Genomic DNA, 17,470 nt, shown 5'->3' with positions numbered 1-17,470 from the left:
ATTTCCCATGTCCAATGTGAAACAATGTTACACCACTCGACATAATTTGTCAGTTTCCTCTCAGCCCCCACCCCAATTCTTAGTTAAGAGTTTGATATTTTCTTTGATTACAGACCATTGCTACTTATTGCACTTCATTTTAATTTACTCTTTTAGGATTCAGTGCAATTACGCACATTCTAAAAGAACTTATTGATGAAAGCTCCTGTCTCACAGCAAAAATGATTGTGCATTGCTGCAACAATTAGAAACGTAGACATTTCCAACACAGAAGGAGCACATTCAGCACCAGGCCTTTGTTGAACAATCAAAATCTAATTACCCTGGTCTGTCCACCTTGCCTTCTCTGGTTCAAATATTTATCCAATCTTGCTGCAACAGTTGCAGTGAACTATGCCTTAATTATCTGCCATGAGGAAACCATTCCATTCTCCAACAATTTATGTACACAAGTTAAATTAATTTTAACCACTTACACACTCCCTTATTTTGCAATCACACACTGGGGGAAATCCTCATAACTCTGCAGACAAAGAAAATGACCTTACCCTGCACACCCTATTGAACCGTACCACAATGTTAAATTTCTTCCTTGTTTTATTACACTGCCCTTTTTTATTAATAGCAATAAGTAGCGTGATTATGATTTCATCGACTTGGGCTGTCGTTTTCAAGGAACCATCAATTTGCACCCATGGTGATCCAACACCTTTCCCTGAATTCCTACTCCCATTTCTTGTTTACCTCCCAAAATGTATTTACACCACATTTCCCAAATTAAGCAACAGTTAATGTTTCAAGCCCATTCTACTAATTTTCCTGTTTAGTCCCAATTTTTTCCACTCTTGAGAGAAAGGTTGTGTGGATTAGAGAAAGGCAGTAATTCAAATTGACACACTGAAGTTTTAACAAGTCAGCCCTGTGAAGGCAAGGCATATATGTTGAACAGCAAAAGCTGCATGCAATCAACAGAGCTAAGTAATCTTATAACCAACTGATAAGATTAAAGCTCTATGTGAATGGTGTTGGACATTTAAACAGCTTAAAGGGAGGAGGCAGCACCAAGAATACCCCATTATTCAATTCAGTTTATGACCACTGAAGACAAGACTGAAGCATTTGCAACCACGTTCAGGTAAACGTGCTAAATAGATGACCCATCTCAGGATTATCCTGAGATTCCCACAAACTGTCTCCAAACAATTTGATTCACTCCACATGATATCAACAAACACCTGAGAGCAATGGATAAAGCAAAAACCATGAGCCCAGACAACACAGCAGCTGTAGAATTGGAGAAGTCCATTCCAGAAGTAGCTGTGCCTCCAGCCAATCAGTTACACTATGGTTACAACACTGGCATCTACCTGGCAATGCGGAAAATTAAATGGATGTGTCCTGCTCACGAGAAGCAGGACAAATCCAATCCTGTTAATCGTCATCTAATCAGTATAATTTAACCATAACCAAAGTGATACAAGGTGTTGTCAAAAACGCTGTCAAGCAACATGTGCTGTCCGATAATCAGTGGACCAAAGAGCTAAATTCTGGAATGGTGAGGATAACTGTCCCTAACATCAAAGTAGCATTTGACCATGTATGGCATGAAAGTATCGTGGTAAAGCTGAAGTTGATGAGCATCCAGTGGTTGGAGTCTTTTCTCACAGAAAGGAAGATGGCTGCGGCTGTTGAATATCAATCATTGACACTCCGGACATCATTCAGGCTAGTAGTTTAGGCCCAACCATGTTCAGCTGCTTCATCAGTGACTTTCCTTCCATTGCAAGGTCAGAAGTGGGAATGTTCAATTTCATTCACATGCAGCAATAACCAGACAGGAAAGAACTGAAATTGGCAGGTAACATTTGCACAAGTGCTAGGCAATGACCATTTCCAATAACAAAGAGTCTAAACACCTTTCAATGACATTATCATCACCAAGTTCCCCATCAACATTCTGAGGTTCACCACTGACCAAAACGTTAATTGGACCAGCATGTAAATTAAGTAGTGACAAGAGCTAATTCTGTGGTGAGCCAGTGAGTCACCTCCTGACATCTCAAAATCTTTCTACCACGTACAAGGCGCAAGTCTGAAGCGTTATGGAATACTCCTCACTTACACCTCCAATAAAACTGAAATAGCTGAACACTGTCCAGATCAAAGTGGTCTATTTGCTTGGCACCCCATTCACCACCAGTGCATAGTGGCTGCAGTGTATACCATCTGGAAAATATGCAGCACTTACTCACCCAAGATAGCCCAACAACATCACCCAAACCCACAGCCTCTACAACTAAGGATGATAGTGGCAGGTGCATGTGAACACCATCAACTGTAGGTTTCCTTCGAAGTTGCTCACCATCCTGGTCACTGGGTCTTGATCCTGGAATTCCCTCCCTCAGCACTGTGGGAGTATCTTTACCAGAGGACTGCAGCAATTCAAGGTGGTGGCTAACCACCACCTTCTCAAGGGCAGCGGGTAATTAATGCTAGCCTGCCAACAATGCTCAGATCCTGGGAAATGAATACATTGAAAATCAATGACAGTAAAGTTTTCTCATTTTTCTGATGGGGCCATCTTTTCCACAAATGACTGACACTAAATGAAATTAGATGCACCTTAATAATATCCATAGGAAAGTGATATTGCTGCTTAATAATTCATCAAGATGTAATTATATTACCTAAACTCATTTCTAACAGTATTTCTCCATGCTACCAATCTACACCATCTCCACAGACACAAAAATAACCTGTTCAAAAATACTGGACAATTTGACAGCTGAGAATTTGAGAGACAATTGCTCAGCCCAAATACTAACTCCTTCCTCCATTAACCTGCTCAGTTAAAATTCATTGCAGGATAGTTTTATTAACCTTGGTTGAACCACCAGAGAGGAAAATCTGACAAGTAGTCAAAGGAGCAGAAATGAACTTTTTATTGTTCCCCTCACATTTGAGGCAATGGTGTCTGCCAAGATCCTGCTCATGGACTTTCATAGAGGCACAAGTGGCACACCTCATAAGTAGGATGGGTTGTGTACATCTTCGACAGGTGAGTGATAAAGACATAACTGATCATGCCAAATATTACCATCAGATTGATCTGTTTAAAAAAGTGGTGCATTATAATATTTCAGACAGCAATCAACATTGGGTTTTCTTTTCTATTCTCAAAACTAATTTTTTTTAATGCAAACAAAGTGATTGGGATGAAACTTAAGAATCAAATAAGCATCCAATTTACAAGACCAATATATAGTTATCTTGTTATCAATTGTAAGGCTTACAAGTAAGCTGTTTAAAAAAAACAGCTGAAATATAATTGAGCTGAAAATGCTATTCACTTGCTGAATTATGAATGTTAAAAGACCATTTTGCTACAGAGAAAAAGAGAATCTTATAAACTACCACTTCTTATTAAACATTATATAGAGCTTTGGATTTGACAATCATTTAAAACCTGAAGGAGTGAAAAAAATGAAAAGAGTCAGGAATGCCTGGCAGGGTCTCATTAACAATTAGCTGCATGTATTTTTATGTATATATATTATATATATGTAAAAAAAGCTGACAACTAAAAATCAGAGGTCTATCATTCTAAAAGTTCCAAATAAGGTAATTTAAAGAAAGTGCCATTCATTTAGCCTCCAGCTGGTTGCTAATTAAACTCTCACTTCTTCAGAGACATCCATATCATTGTGGCTAAAATGTACATCATGTAGTGAGCAAGTCACATGCTGAACCTTCTCATTTTGTGCAGCCTCTAGAAAACCCAAGGCAATGTCTTTGATCTCCCTCAAAAACCTTCCATTCTTAATTGCTAAATTTATTTTTTGATCTCCACTTTGAAAATCTGTTTGTTTTTCTTCCTTTTAAAAGTGAACAAATTAAAATGCAATGATTTGATAAGGCTTTTAAAGTTGGATGCTTCATTGGAGCTCAACCAATAGTTCTTCCAGAACACACACCTCCAGTATCTAAATGCAAAAGGACAGCACCTAAATAGAAACACTATCTCTTTCAGGTTTCCTCCAAGTCATAATATCCTGATTTGAACATGTAATTACTTTCCTTTATCACTGCTGGGTTAAAATCCTGTATTTTGTGAAGGTGTGCCACCTCTTCCTTCTCAAGGGCAATTAAGAATAAATGATAAATGTTGGTTTCATGACCAAAACCCACACCCTAAGAATGATCACAATAAAAGAATTTCACCTGCAGCAGACATTAACAAAATTTAAAGTTCAATAATTAATTGAATAAATCAGTGGCTCATAAGTGGTTAATTGCAATCCACATTTACTGTCACAGACTACCAGTAATGCCTACTGCCAGCAAATGAAGCTCCAGAAATCAGGGCTATATAAACTGGCAAGAACCCAAAATATGCACAAGACATTGACATGTTAATAGGTAAATATATTTAACAAGCATTCTTATGGAAGAATTGCTTAAGTAGTGATGACCTCAATTGTTTAATTGTAAAAGAAAAATAGATGGATATTTTTAAACAAGCCTACAAGTTGATATAGAATTATTCAGGAACCCTTACTGGCAATGAATTAACTCTCATTGGATCTCATACAGAGATGGGCACCACTAAAGGATTATCTCCTTTCACAAATAAAATTTTATAGAATACAATAATCTGATAGCAAATTGCACTTCCAAGGCACTTTATTTCAGTAAAAAGGTTGAGAATCATAGGAGATACCAGACAAAAATCTGAGAGCAAGCCACACTGGCTGAAGTGTTCAAGGATATCTTCAACCTCTCACTGCTGCGGTCTGAGGTTCCCACAAAGTTCTAAAAGTCAGCAATCATATCGGTGCCCAAGAAGAGCAGAATGAGCTGCCTCAACAACCATCACCCAGTAGCACTCAAATCTACTATGATGAAGTACTTTGAGAGATTGGTTGTGGCTAGAATTAACTCCTGCATGAACAAGGACCGGACCCACTGCAGTTTGGCTACCGCCACAACAGGTCTACAGTGGATGCAATCTTCTGGCACTCCATTCTGCTTTGGAGCACCTAGACAATAGCAAAACACACCAGGCTGCCATTTATCGATTACAGCTCGACATTCAACACCATCATCCCCTCAGTATTAATCAACAAGCTTCAAAACCTGGGCCTTCACCTCCCTCTACAATTGGATCCTCAGCTTCCTTATCAGGAGACCATGTCAATGCAGATCAGTAACATCTTATCCTCGCTGACAATCAACATAGGCGTACCTAAGGGATGTGTGCTATGCCCACTGTTCTACTCTCTACACTCATGACTGTGTGGCTAAGCACAGCTCAAACGCCATCTATAAATTTGCCGATGACACCATTGCTGTTGGTAGAATCTCAGACGGCAATGAGGCGGCATACAGGAGTGAAATAGATCAGCTGGTTGAGTGGTGCCGCAGCATCAACCTCACACCCAACGTCAGCAAGTCTGAGGAATTGATTGTGGACTTCAGGAAGAGGAAGTTGGGAGAACACAGACCAGTCCTCATTGAGCAATGAGGGTGAGCACCTTCAAGTTCCTGGGCTTCAACAACTTGGAGGATCTATCCTGGGCCCAACATGTTGATGCAATCACAAAAAAGGCACACCAGCGGCTCTACTTCATTAGGGGATTGAGGAGATTTGGTATGTCACCAAACACTCTTGCAAATTTCTATAAATGTACAGTGGAGAGCATTCTGACTGGTTGCATCACAGCCTGGAATGGAGGCTCCAATGCACATGATCACAAGAGGCCGCAGAGGACTGTAGACTCAGCCACCTCCATCGTGGGCCCAACTCTCCCCACCATCAAGGACACCTTCAAGAGGCAGCGCCTCAAGGCGGCGGCATCCATCACTATGGACCCTCACCATCCAGGACATGCCCTCTTCTCACTACTACCATCGGGGAGGAGATACAGGAGCCTGAAGACCCACACTCAGCAATTTAGGAACAGCTTCTTCCCCTCCACCATCAGATTTCTGAACGATCCATGAACACTACTTCCTTATTCCTTTTTTGCACTATTTATTTCATAATTTATAGTAATCTTATGTCTTTGTACTGTACTGCTGCTACAAAACAACAAATTTCACATAATACAAGTCAGTGATAATAAACCTGATTCTGATAAATTGTTGTTAGCATCATGGTCCAAATGCAAAATAATCCAGATATAGGAAATTTGAAATAAAACCATAAAAAGCTAGAAATAAACTATGTCAGACAGCTTCAGGGGAGAGAGAAAGCATGACCATTTCAGATTGAAACACCAATTCTGTTTTCTTGTACATACACAGTGCCTGATCTGAGTATTTCCTACTTTGTCTGATTTTATTTTTTTAATGGAACAATGGTCATGGCCAAGAAGGTTGGTTTTATGGACCATTTAAAAAGGAATTGAAAGGAAAATTGAGGATGGCGTTGGACAGGAGATTCCAGAACTTATCACTTAAGCATGGCCATCTATGGTACATTGATGAAAATCAAAGATGTGCAAAATGAGCTGAGGAATACAGGAATAAGCAGGGCACTATGGATGTTATGAACATCAGAATTCCACTGATTTTCACAATTTAAAAGGACACAAGAAATAGAAGCAGAATAGGCCATCCAACTTTTCAAGCCTGCTTCACCTTTTATCAAGATGTTGGCTTAACTTCTATCTTAGTGCCATTGTCTTACACTATCACCATATTCCTTGATTCCCTCAATATCCAGAAATCTCCAGATCTCTGTTTTCGATGAGCTTAACAATCAAGTCTCCAGGAATCCCATCTTTTGTCACTCCAGTCAAGTAATAACACGTGATGTCAGTAATTATGGAATAAGGAACTGGAAGTTACTGATTTATTATCTCATTTTAAACCATCACGTTGATCCATGAAATCCAGTCCTGAAGGAAGCTGCTGAGATAACAAACATTACCTGATGATTTTTAGTTTCACATTTCCACCATCTACAGTCGGTTTGATTTTCATCATCTGATGATCACCCAAGGTCAGATATGCATTCCCTCATCAGCTTTAACGGGAATTACTTTACACTCATTTTGAGCATTACACTGTTCTTTCCCTTCAATACCAGAAGGAGTACATCACAACCTTTTTTGGACCAGAATGAGGAGGTCATACAGAAATATGCAATAAATCAACACAGAGCAAATTTCACAACTGTATTAAAATCTGCAGCTCACAGTACTCTCATTTCTTGGATGGAAATACTGCAGAAGCGGTGGGATACCAAGGAGGAAATAAATTACATGGACACAGCTATTTTTCAAGCCATTATTTTATCTTAAATTGTGGTTCTACTGTTCATTAAAACTTCAGTAATAAAGTAATAAAGTAGTCTTTCTCACAAATATTACTTTGCCTTTTCTGACTTCTATGATTAGGAAATGTGGTGCTGGCTTTAGTGGCACAAAAGAGTAATGTCATCACTTGGAAACAATATTTTTTGAAAAGTGCTGCTCGTGTGAAATTTGATCACAGTATAAAGTTTGCCAAGTGGAACCACCACATCATACGCCTATCATGAACACTGAACAGAAAGATTCCCTCTCAACAAAAGAACAGCTTTCTTTCAAAGTCCCTGCTGAACCACTGATTGATTTGAATTCAGAACTGTATCTTGAGATTACTCACGAGACCCAATGTGCAAGAAATAACAATGGTGCTCTTACTAATATTTTGTAATCATACAAACATGTTGACTGGGATAAATACATCTCCTTAGAATTATGAAAGAGCCTTGTTACTAGTCCCAACTGTGGATAGGGTGGCACCACAAGTTTAAATGGCAAGTATCATTGCTCAAATAATCTCTTACACATAAAATTCTATACAGAAGGTGCACGTGATTAAACCCAGAAAACATACATCAGCATAAAACGTGAAAGGAAAGATGTGACCAAACATATAATGCAAAGTTTCAATTTTCTTGGCCAAAATTCAAAAACAATTTTTCTAAGCTGCAGAATGGGACTGAACAATATAGCAGAAAAGAAAAATATAGCAGAAAAGAAAAGAAAAAGAAATTACTTTCACAGTCATACACTCACAGGAACAGGCCCTTCAGCCCACTATGTCCATACTGACCATCAAGTATCTAACTATACTAATCCCACTTACCAGCACTTTGTCCATTGCATTCTATGCATTGGCAGTTCAACTGCTCCTCTATATACTACTTAAATGTTCTCAGAATACCTGCTTCCACCACCCAGGGTTATTCTGGGGATCAAGCAATTTGAAGAAATCTTACCTCCTGCTGTTGGCAAAGCCATGAGTAGGAATGGTGTCAGAATTAGCGAAGGTGTTTGTGGCCATTCACATGCTCTACCTGCTGGATAAGGGAAATATGAAGATGAGCCATGGGTAGTCTGGAGGAAAGTCAACTAAAATGTATTGGAGAAATCACCAAAACAACTCATATTAAAATTCTTTTGAACTTGACCACATTTGGACTTTGATATTTTAAAATATCTTCATGTCATAGAAATTACCTGCACAGGAAGTAGCTATTGTTTCTTGTTCACAAGACAGTGTAGTTCTGATGAGGTCCAAAGGAGGTTTGGAGGCAGACAGTGTGGGGAACAATATTGAATAAGCATGTACTCCTTCTTGCACATACCCTCAAATAAGTTAAGACCTGTTCCTGTTTGAGCACTGTGGTGAATTGTGCACACTGTATGATTAATGTCATGGGCAGACAGTCAAGTGTTGATAACTGAATACCTGAGAGATTTCTGAAGACTGGCTTTTAAAAAAAAGTACATCCCAATGATATTTTTACAACAAAATTAACACACTGAGATTCTATTTTTGAATTTAGCCAAGCTCATTATTCTTGAATTTTGTAGGGATGAAAATCTGGTTGACTTGACACAGCTTGCAAGGCGTTATTCTTTTGAAAGCAGAAATCTATCACATACCTAATTAACTGGCCTCCAACTTCTGCTCAGTCACACTGCTATGTCTTGTGCAACTGCACTAATATTAGCCAAACTGGAAAAGATAATGTCATTTCAAACACAAATTAATGTTAGTGCAAACGGAATTCCTGCAATCCTTTGAACCATTTAACATTGCATTGGACTCTGTCCTAACCACAAAAAAAGATGACACAACCAGATTGATTTATCATGCCAAGTACCCAATAGTTGTGCCTGTATACTGGTCTTCAATGTTGTTCTTAAAAGTGCTTTTTCTCCTGCCAAAGGCATCTTTAAAATCTTTTAGTTATTACTGTTTGCCTTAGCAAAGTCCAATTTATTTATCACATTAAATCTTTCTCCAGCTGCAGTAATAAAACTGCAAAAGGTCATAACAACTTCCTTTGTATATTTATGTATAAATTATTTTAAATTGCTTTCAAAGCAGCACTGCTCTTGGTACTGGTTCATTAAGGGTCACATTTTTGACAAAAACAAACTGGATTCAGGAGAGACTTTAGCAAACAAAATAATTCTAAAAGTGAAGTGGAAACCTATTGGCCGCGGAAGTTAAAACATCAGAACACTCCAATTGTCCCAGATATTCCAGGCTGTTTATGCTTCAGAGAAGACATCTCTTATGTTAATTCATCTCATCTGAACTTTTCCTTAGGTCCCTTCCTCCTTTGTGTATTTATCTAGCTTCCCTTTAAATATATCAATGCTACTGACAAGTATTTCACGTGGCAGTGCATTACACATTATTACAGCTTGCTGAGGGAAGAACTTGTATCGATTAATTGCTGCTAGATTTAGACACACAGGTGGAAAACACCTCTTTTGAAACTTCCATAAGTTTAATGATCTCTCTCAGGTAACCTCCTGGTCTTCTCGTTGGTAGAGAAATAATGCCTTGGCCTGTTAAGTCTTTCCTGATGGTTTCCTCCTCTTTGTTATAAGAGCACAGCAGCTCAGTCAGCAGTTGCAAGGAGACATGTATTAACACTTTGCAGCTACAGCCTTTGTCGGAAATCCCAAAACACAGACCATTTCTTGAATGTCTTCCAAAAGAAAATTCCAATGTAAACCCCCTCAGCTGCATGGGTCTTCATAACACTTCACCCTCCCCCAAGATTGTTGCTCCTCATTCATAGGCACCAAGTGGATTATCTTGCTTTGCACTTGTAACCTGTAGAATTTTAATATCCAGTTCAGTCTTAAGGGGACGGACTTTCACGCAATTAAAGATTGTTACCAGGTGTCTTAAGGTAAGGTTTAATGTTACTTCAACAGAATTATATCTAATTTTTTTCTACCAACCCACACCCCCTCCTCTGCCTTGCACAAGAAAGTGTTGAGCCCAAATCAATTGAAAAAGTGAAATCTGAGCCCAATAGATTTTTGTTACGCAAACATGTTAACCAAATGGTTCAATGCACAAATTATCTCTAGTCTAACTGAATGGTACAATGGTCTCAAGAGCTTGATAGGCTGAATCCCCTTTCTGTGCACCTAACAGTTTCACAATTTAATTACTGGCCACATTAATGAAGAGAGGAAATGTTGTGTTGTATGTACTGGGCTATGGTAACACAAAAATTCTGTTAAGGAGTCTTGACAGAGATGCAGGAAAAAAATGGCAGGTTATTTCACGTCTGGATTGACTTTTGTTTTATGAGATTGCTTCCAATATGCATGTTGGTGGTCATTTTGGACACAGGAATACATTGTGCAATAGCAGTCTCTAAATTTTTAGCTGATTATTTTGGTTTTAATAAAGTCATTATGGGAAGGAAATCTTTTGAAATGACTTGGACAACAGGTCTTGCGATACATATGTACCTTCTCAATCAGGAGGTAATGCGTGATATTGCAGGAGAAAACTAAAATACTCAATCCTGCAAATCTCTGGTGTCTTAGACAAACCATCATATACAATAACTTCACCTAAAAACTGAAAATCAAGGCATTTTCAGGGAGCCAGAAGCTTTCAGAACTTTTTAAAAACAGACTGGGTATGATTGCAAAGAAACCAGAGGCAACTTAATTCATAGATACAAATTGAATTAGAATTCTTAAATGTGAGTTTACACTTTCAAACCCCTCTTTCTCCTTTTCAAGAGAATTTTTGACAGATGTTTAATTTTTCCTTGTTTAATCAAACCCCATTCTTTTTGGTTGAATTATACTATGAATAATGGTGTCAGAACACATTTACTTGAAATGTTGCTTCTCACTTTAAAGAAAGAGTGGAGCCTATTGCAGAAGAGTGTAATAAGTACTCTAATGGAATCATTGTTTCAGGAATACCAGTCTGAAAACATTCCCCTTTCAAGTCATGCTATCATTTGGGCTCTCACTGTTCATTTGGCACAAAATTGGCCTTTAACTATTTAAAAGACAAGGTTGAAAAGGCTATATTTTCTTTGTTGAGCTGTAGCAGTCTGAAAGAGCGACCCAAGCCCTTGAAATGCATTAATTAGAGGAGCTTACTCTCTAACAAGTTGTTTTATTGGTTAGTCTGACAGGATAATTTGTTGATACCGCAATGAAACTGAATAGCTCTAGGAAAAATCAACTTACATTCTCAGCAACTTCGGTTGGCTTCATCTACAGGATGTTTAAAATTTTAATTTAAATTGAAATATAATATTAATGAGCAAACTAGTTGTCAAGGAGTAGTTGTAAAGATATTCGACAGCATATTATGTTAATGAGCTGTTCAAAATATTCTGTTGGATATCCAAATTTCAAGCTAGTTAGGCACTCAAATCGAAATAATCCGACCTGATGATTAGTTTGCAATACACTTATTGAGAGTTTGAACTGTCAAAAGGTGCATTTGAAACCAGTTCTTTTAAAACCCATGTTAACTCAAGTCATTGCTCAATGAAGGAGAAAATATTAGAGGCAGCTAAACATCACTAACATTTGATAAGCTAATTAATGTTTCTAAATATACAGTAGACAGAGGAGAGTGAATGCTAAAATTTGAAAGAATTGAATAAAATGCTATTTTTAAAAAAATATATTGTTCCTTGCTTCCCCACAATTAGATATTCATTGAGAACTCCCAGCCACACATACCCAAATGACACTCATGGCCATCACTAACTGTTTATTTCAGTTATGGTTTTGAGAGACAAATTCCCATTTTATAAGATATTCCAGATTGAAAGCCAGAAATGTATAAAAGGTTCTGTTAATGCATCCTGTGATCAGTAAAATCCTCGAAAGAAAACCAACATCATCCATGACAGGCAACAGAATAAGAGAATTGTATATCATTCTCTGCACATTCAAGGAACAAAACCCTTATCCGAAAGAATAGCTTCAAAGTAAAGAAAATTGGATTTAGTTGTGGAGCTTTGGACAAATGTACTAACAAAGTCATCTTCCGGGGGAAAAAAAATCATTTTTTTCCTTAAAAACCTGCAGCCACACATGAAATTCAACAAATTCTCATCTACCTAGTGAACAGTTAGATTTTGAGACATTGTTACCACACTTCCTTTGCCATTTTGTGTGCTCTCCTTTTGATAACTCCTTTTATATACTTGGATTTTCTTTTGATTTCAGATTATTGAACTCTCAAGGCTTTCTGACTTTACATCAAATGCACACAATTTTCCAATGGTGCAGCAATAGAAATGAATAGTTTGGGTAATCCTTCAACTTACATTGCTCTCTTTGCGGTATGATACCTAATACACCGTAGCCTCAAAATTAGCCTCTTTATTGTCTTTTCTTGTAAAATGATATTTGTTTAAAACAGTTAAAGGCAAATTCCAAGTTAAATTGTATTCTGAAAGTCTTTTTTTTAAATATAACATTTTCTACAGGTCACATATTGTCTTAAGATATATAAGTTACACCCTTCAGTCGAGAAATACTATGGAAAGCTATAACTTAATTTGAAATAAAAGTGAAGTGGGTAAATTTGGAAAAGGTATGGCTGTGAGAAGATGCCTATGACATTTTACACAAAGATTTGACTGCAGCACAAATCAAATCAGCAGACACGTCAAAAGACTTTTGTCAGATCATTAATCATTTATGGAAATTGAATATGATTGCACTCTAAAAATCTTGCTCAATTAGTCTGGCATTTTCTGCTGAAGTACTCTTATGGTCTACCATAAATGGAAGTATTGTCATTAGATTGAAAGTGTAATGCATCTTTCATCAATTGTTATGCAAAAGCTTTCAATGTTTCTCCTTCTTGCCCATTGACATCTATTTCTAAGAGATAGACACACACACACACACACATACACAAATGGGACTGAGGAAAAATTGATCACCAGAACACTCAACTTAGAGTAACTATTCTCCAATTTATGGGGACTAGATCATTTGCAGGTCCAGGATTAGCTGCACTGTGGCTGGAAGCAGGCTCTTAACTGGAAGAAGTGGGTGTATAGGCTTATCATTTCCACAAACTGGTAAATTCATCACCACAGAGGCAGAGGTGATGAAAATCAGCCCATAGTATGCCTCAAGACTTCTACGCACCACACTCCATCTTATTTGGAGATACTGGTAGGAGAATGAAAGCTTTTTATTTAAACGCAGCTTGCTACTGAACTCAAGAATAAAATCTGCATAGTTTTCTCAACAAACACCAACTAAACCCCGACCTGGAATTTGCCCTTAATGGAAGGGGGCAGTACTTTGTTGTGCTTTTTGAGTCACTTTCTGGATCTCTTAGAGTGCTTAACAGCCAATGTAATATATTTGCAGTCACAGCTGTAATGCAAGAAGCACAGCAACCAATGTGTGCTCAAGCTCCCTAAAGAAAGCAACACAGCACCAATCAGATCATCTGCTTTTTGAAATGCCCTTGAAGGGATAAACATTGGCCACAATATGGGGACATTTTGTCAGCTCTTCCTTGAAACACTTCCATCCATCTGAGAGACCAGACTCAGCATTACTTCTCTACAAAGCAACACTCTGACAGTACGTCAGTCCTGTTGCAGGGTCTTGACCCATAATGTCAACCATCTGCTTGCCTCCATAGACACTGCTCAGCCCAAGTTCTTCCAGCAGTTTAATTTTTGCTTTCTGACAGTACATTGCTGGAGTATTAGTCCAGATTTTAAAGAATTGGGACTGGAACCAGCAACTTTCTGACTCAGCTGAGTGTACTGCCAACTGAGGCACAGCTGCAGAACTAAAACATGGTACAACATCAACCCATACAGAACATTGTTTTATCATCTGACTTGCCACAAGGGATGAAGTAGGAGAGCATCTTCTGGTAGTTATTTTTTTAAAACAGAACACAGAATTTAAGAGGAACCAAATTAGCATCTGTTGAGGGAGGGAAGGTCAATGCCTAACAGAAATGGTCATTGAATGCTCTCAAGATTCATTTGAAAGACGCAGAGGCCATAAGGAATACACATCTCATTTATAACAGAAGTTCTTTGAGGCAGTCACTAATTTAACAGATAAATGCTGTGAAGCGGCTATAATTTTCTTTGATTTTTGGGAATTTCTTTAATAAAGTCCCTGCATGTGATGGTTTTTAAGAAGATCAAGGCTCACAGAATTAATGGCAAATTAGTAAACTGATTAAGGATTGGCTTCGCAATATAAAGCTCAAAGTGGTGATAAATGTTACAGATTCTGTCTTGGAGCAGTGAAACATCAGGCTCCAAAGGATTCCACGTTGGCTCCCCTGCTAATTGTATTATTCATTATTACAAAGAATGCAGTTTTCAGTGGTAAGCTTTCAACTTGCTACGTGGTCACTGACCAGTGTAGATATTTGAGACCAAATGAACAGAAAAATTGAGTAATAGGTGGGGGTGGAATATTCCAAAACTTTCAGTGTAATTCTACAAGTCTGAGCATTTGACACATCCATTGGGAAAGGACAGCAGGAATTTGGAAGCGCACTGCCCACAATCATGGCATTCAGTTTTCTTTATGCGAGTTGCAAAACTAGGCTGAAACGTGACAATTTGTGTAAAATGGATGATGTAAAGAATATTCTAATGGAAAATGGAAGTATGATTGAGGGAGGGAATGCTAGTTTCTTATTCCAAGTTTATTTTTTTAATTCACTCAAGATGTCAGATCAATGACAAGCCCATCCCTAATTGTCACTGGGACTATGGTTGTGAGACATTATTGAACCATTGCTTGGTGCTGTTAGGCAAGGAGTTCTAGGATCCTCTCCTAGTGGCTGAAGACCCAAAGATGTATTTCCAGATGATGTTGTATGTGACCTGGAGGGTACTTTTCAGGCATTCATGTTCCCATGCACCTAAAGGCCTTTTTATTCCAAGTGGTGAGAGCTGCAGATTTGGGAGCAGTTGTGGAAGAAGTTTTGGCAAAATGACAGTATGCATCTTGTAGTTGGTACACAATCCAGCTGTGCCCATTGTGGAGGTAGTGAATGACAAATAAAGTGGATAGGGTGCCAATCATGCAGCCTACTTCATCTTGGATGACTCAGAGGTTACTGAAGGTTTTGGAGTTTGATTCAACCAGGAAAGTGAAGAATATTCAGTCATGATTCTGATGTGCCTAAAGCATGCTAAAAGCACTTCAGGAAGCCAGAAAGCCAGAAAGCATGAGATGTGCAAACTCTGATCTGCTTTTGTAAACACATTTACGTGGCTGTGCCAATTGAGTTTCTGACCTATGTGGGTCCCTAGGATGTTAAAGGCAGGTGATATTAATGACATCGAATGGCAAAGATAGGTGGTTAGATTCCCTCTTATTGGAAATGGTCATTGCCCTTGTGTGAATGGCATGTGCCATTTCTGAGCCCAAGTTTGAAAACTGAAGCAAGCAAGAAATTGACAAAGGCATTACCTTAACTGAATATGCGACCTGTGGTATCTGAAAATCAATAAACTGCAAATACTGGAAATCTGAAATAAAAACAGAAAATACTGGAAATACTCACTGGGTCAGATAGCGTCTGTGGAAAGAGAAATCAAGTTGATGTTTCAGGTCAAAGATGAAGGGACTTTGACCTCTTCCTACTGTCTGACCCACTGAGTGTTTCTAGCATCTTTTTAATCCTAATTTCAATATCTTGGCATGACGACTGACCAGACCCTTAACTGGACCAAATACATAAATACTCAGATTACAAGTGCATCTTAGAGGCTGTGTATGTTTTGGCGAGCAAGTCACTATCCCACTCCCAAAAACCCCACAAGCCTTTGGGGTCATTACTGTAGCAGCGTGGAAGTATAATTAGGAAGTGTCTTATCTTTTAACCTTATAATGGAGGAATGCTCATTAATAATCAGTTGTAAATGATTGTGCCTAGGACACTGGGCTGAGCAACTCCTGCATCATTATTTTGGGGTCAAAATGATGGGCTCCATCATTACAACCATTTTCTTTTATGTTAGGCATGGCTTTATGCACTGGGAACTGTTCCCTTGATTTCAAGTTTGAACCAAATCCATAATGTCATCATGAACCCAGCATCCCTAGCAGAGATCAAACTGTACATTGGTCAAGAGATCATGGAAGTCAATTTGATGTAGTCAATGTAATATTAAGAAATACCTGCTGTTTACAAGCACTTATCCTCCTGTGAAGTATTTTTTAAAGTGTAACCACTGGTGTAGTACAGGAAATGTGACAGCTAATTGTTCATGACAAGCTCTCATAATAATGACAAGATAATCTGCCTGTAGCATAAAGCTGGGAGACCATTCTGTTGTTACAGTAGTCAGATTTGCCTCTAGTCTTGAAAATGGGCCAGAGTCAACTTAGCACCATCACCGCAGAGGGTGACAACAATAAATGTCAGCCTTGTTAGTGATGTCCAGGAAAGAATTTGTGCAAATCCAGCTCTCTCACAAATGAGTTTTTGCCATCATCAACCTAGCTTCGTGCCTGTACCATTTTCTGTGAAGGAAAAACATCAGAAGCCTTTGGGATCATTTATAAATTGAATAAAATGGGATAATGTTTTACAAATGCTGGAAATCTTAGCTGCAAGAAATGATAGAAATACACAACAGGAGTGTCAGCAGTTAAAGAAGATAAAATGGTCTATGTTTTGGGATTTCCAACAAAGGCATTGGCACATTTCTCTTTGCAACTGCTGAATTAGCTGCTGCTACCTTATAACAGAGAGGAGAAAACCACCAGGAAAGACTTAGCAGGCCAAGGCATTATTTCTCTAGTAATGAGAAGATCAAGAGGTGACCCAAGAAAGATTGTTAAACTTATGGAAGTTTCAAAAGAGGTGTTTTCCACCTGGGTGTCCAAATCTAGCAGCAATTATTCGATACAAGTTCTTCCCTCAGCAAGCCGTAATAATGTGTAATGCACTGCCACATGGAATAGTTGTCAGTAGCCTTGATACATTAAAAGCGATGCTAGTGCTAGGTAAATACATGAGGAAGAAAGGGATCCAAGGATATTTGTTGTTTAGGTGAGATGAAGATTTAGAAAGATGGCTTCTACAAAGCATAAATACTGGCCTAGAACATCTGGGCCCATTGGAGCTGTCTGACATTTTTAACTATTATGGCCGATAAGTT

At 38.3% G+C, this 17,470-nt stretch overlaps 1 protein-coding gene across 2 annotated transcripts in view; it reads right to left on the bottom strand.

Annotated features, from left to right (window-relative positions):
- Positions 1-17,470, bottom strand: part of LOC127570353 (catenin delta-2-like) — a 909,541-nt gene that overhangs the window by 733,807 nt on the left and 158,264 nt on the right. For both annotated transcript variants that reach the window (XM_052015821.1, XM_052015822.1), the window contains exon 3: positions 8,273-8,353. In XM_052015821.1, coding sequence (XP_051871781.1) covers positions 8,273-8,294 — 22 coding nt within the window. In that variant the 5' untranslated portion in view covers positions 8,295-8,353. The remainder of the gene's footprint in view (positions 1-8,272; positions 8,354-17,470) is intronic.

Source organism: Pristis pectinata, chromosome 5 (genome assembly GCF_009764475.1).
Source record: "Pristis pectinata isolate sPriPec2 chromosome 5, sPriPec2.1.pri, whole genome shotgun sequence".
Classification (NCBI taxonomy): Eukaryota; Metazoa; Chordata; class Chondrichthyes; order Rhinopristiformes; family Pristidae; genus Pristis; species Pristis pectinata.
The sequence above is the reverse complement of the archived record's forward strand: the minus strand, read 5'-3'. Positions and strand labels throughout refer to the sequence as shown.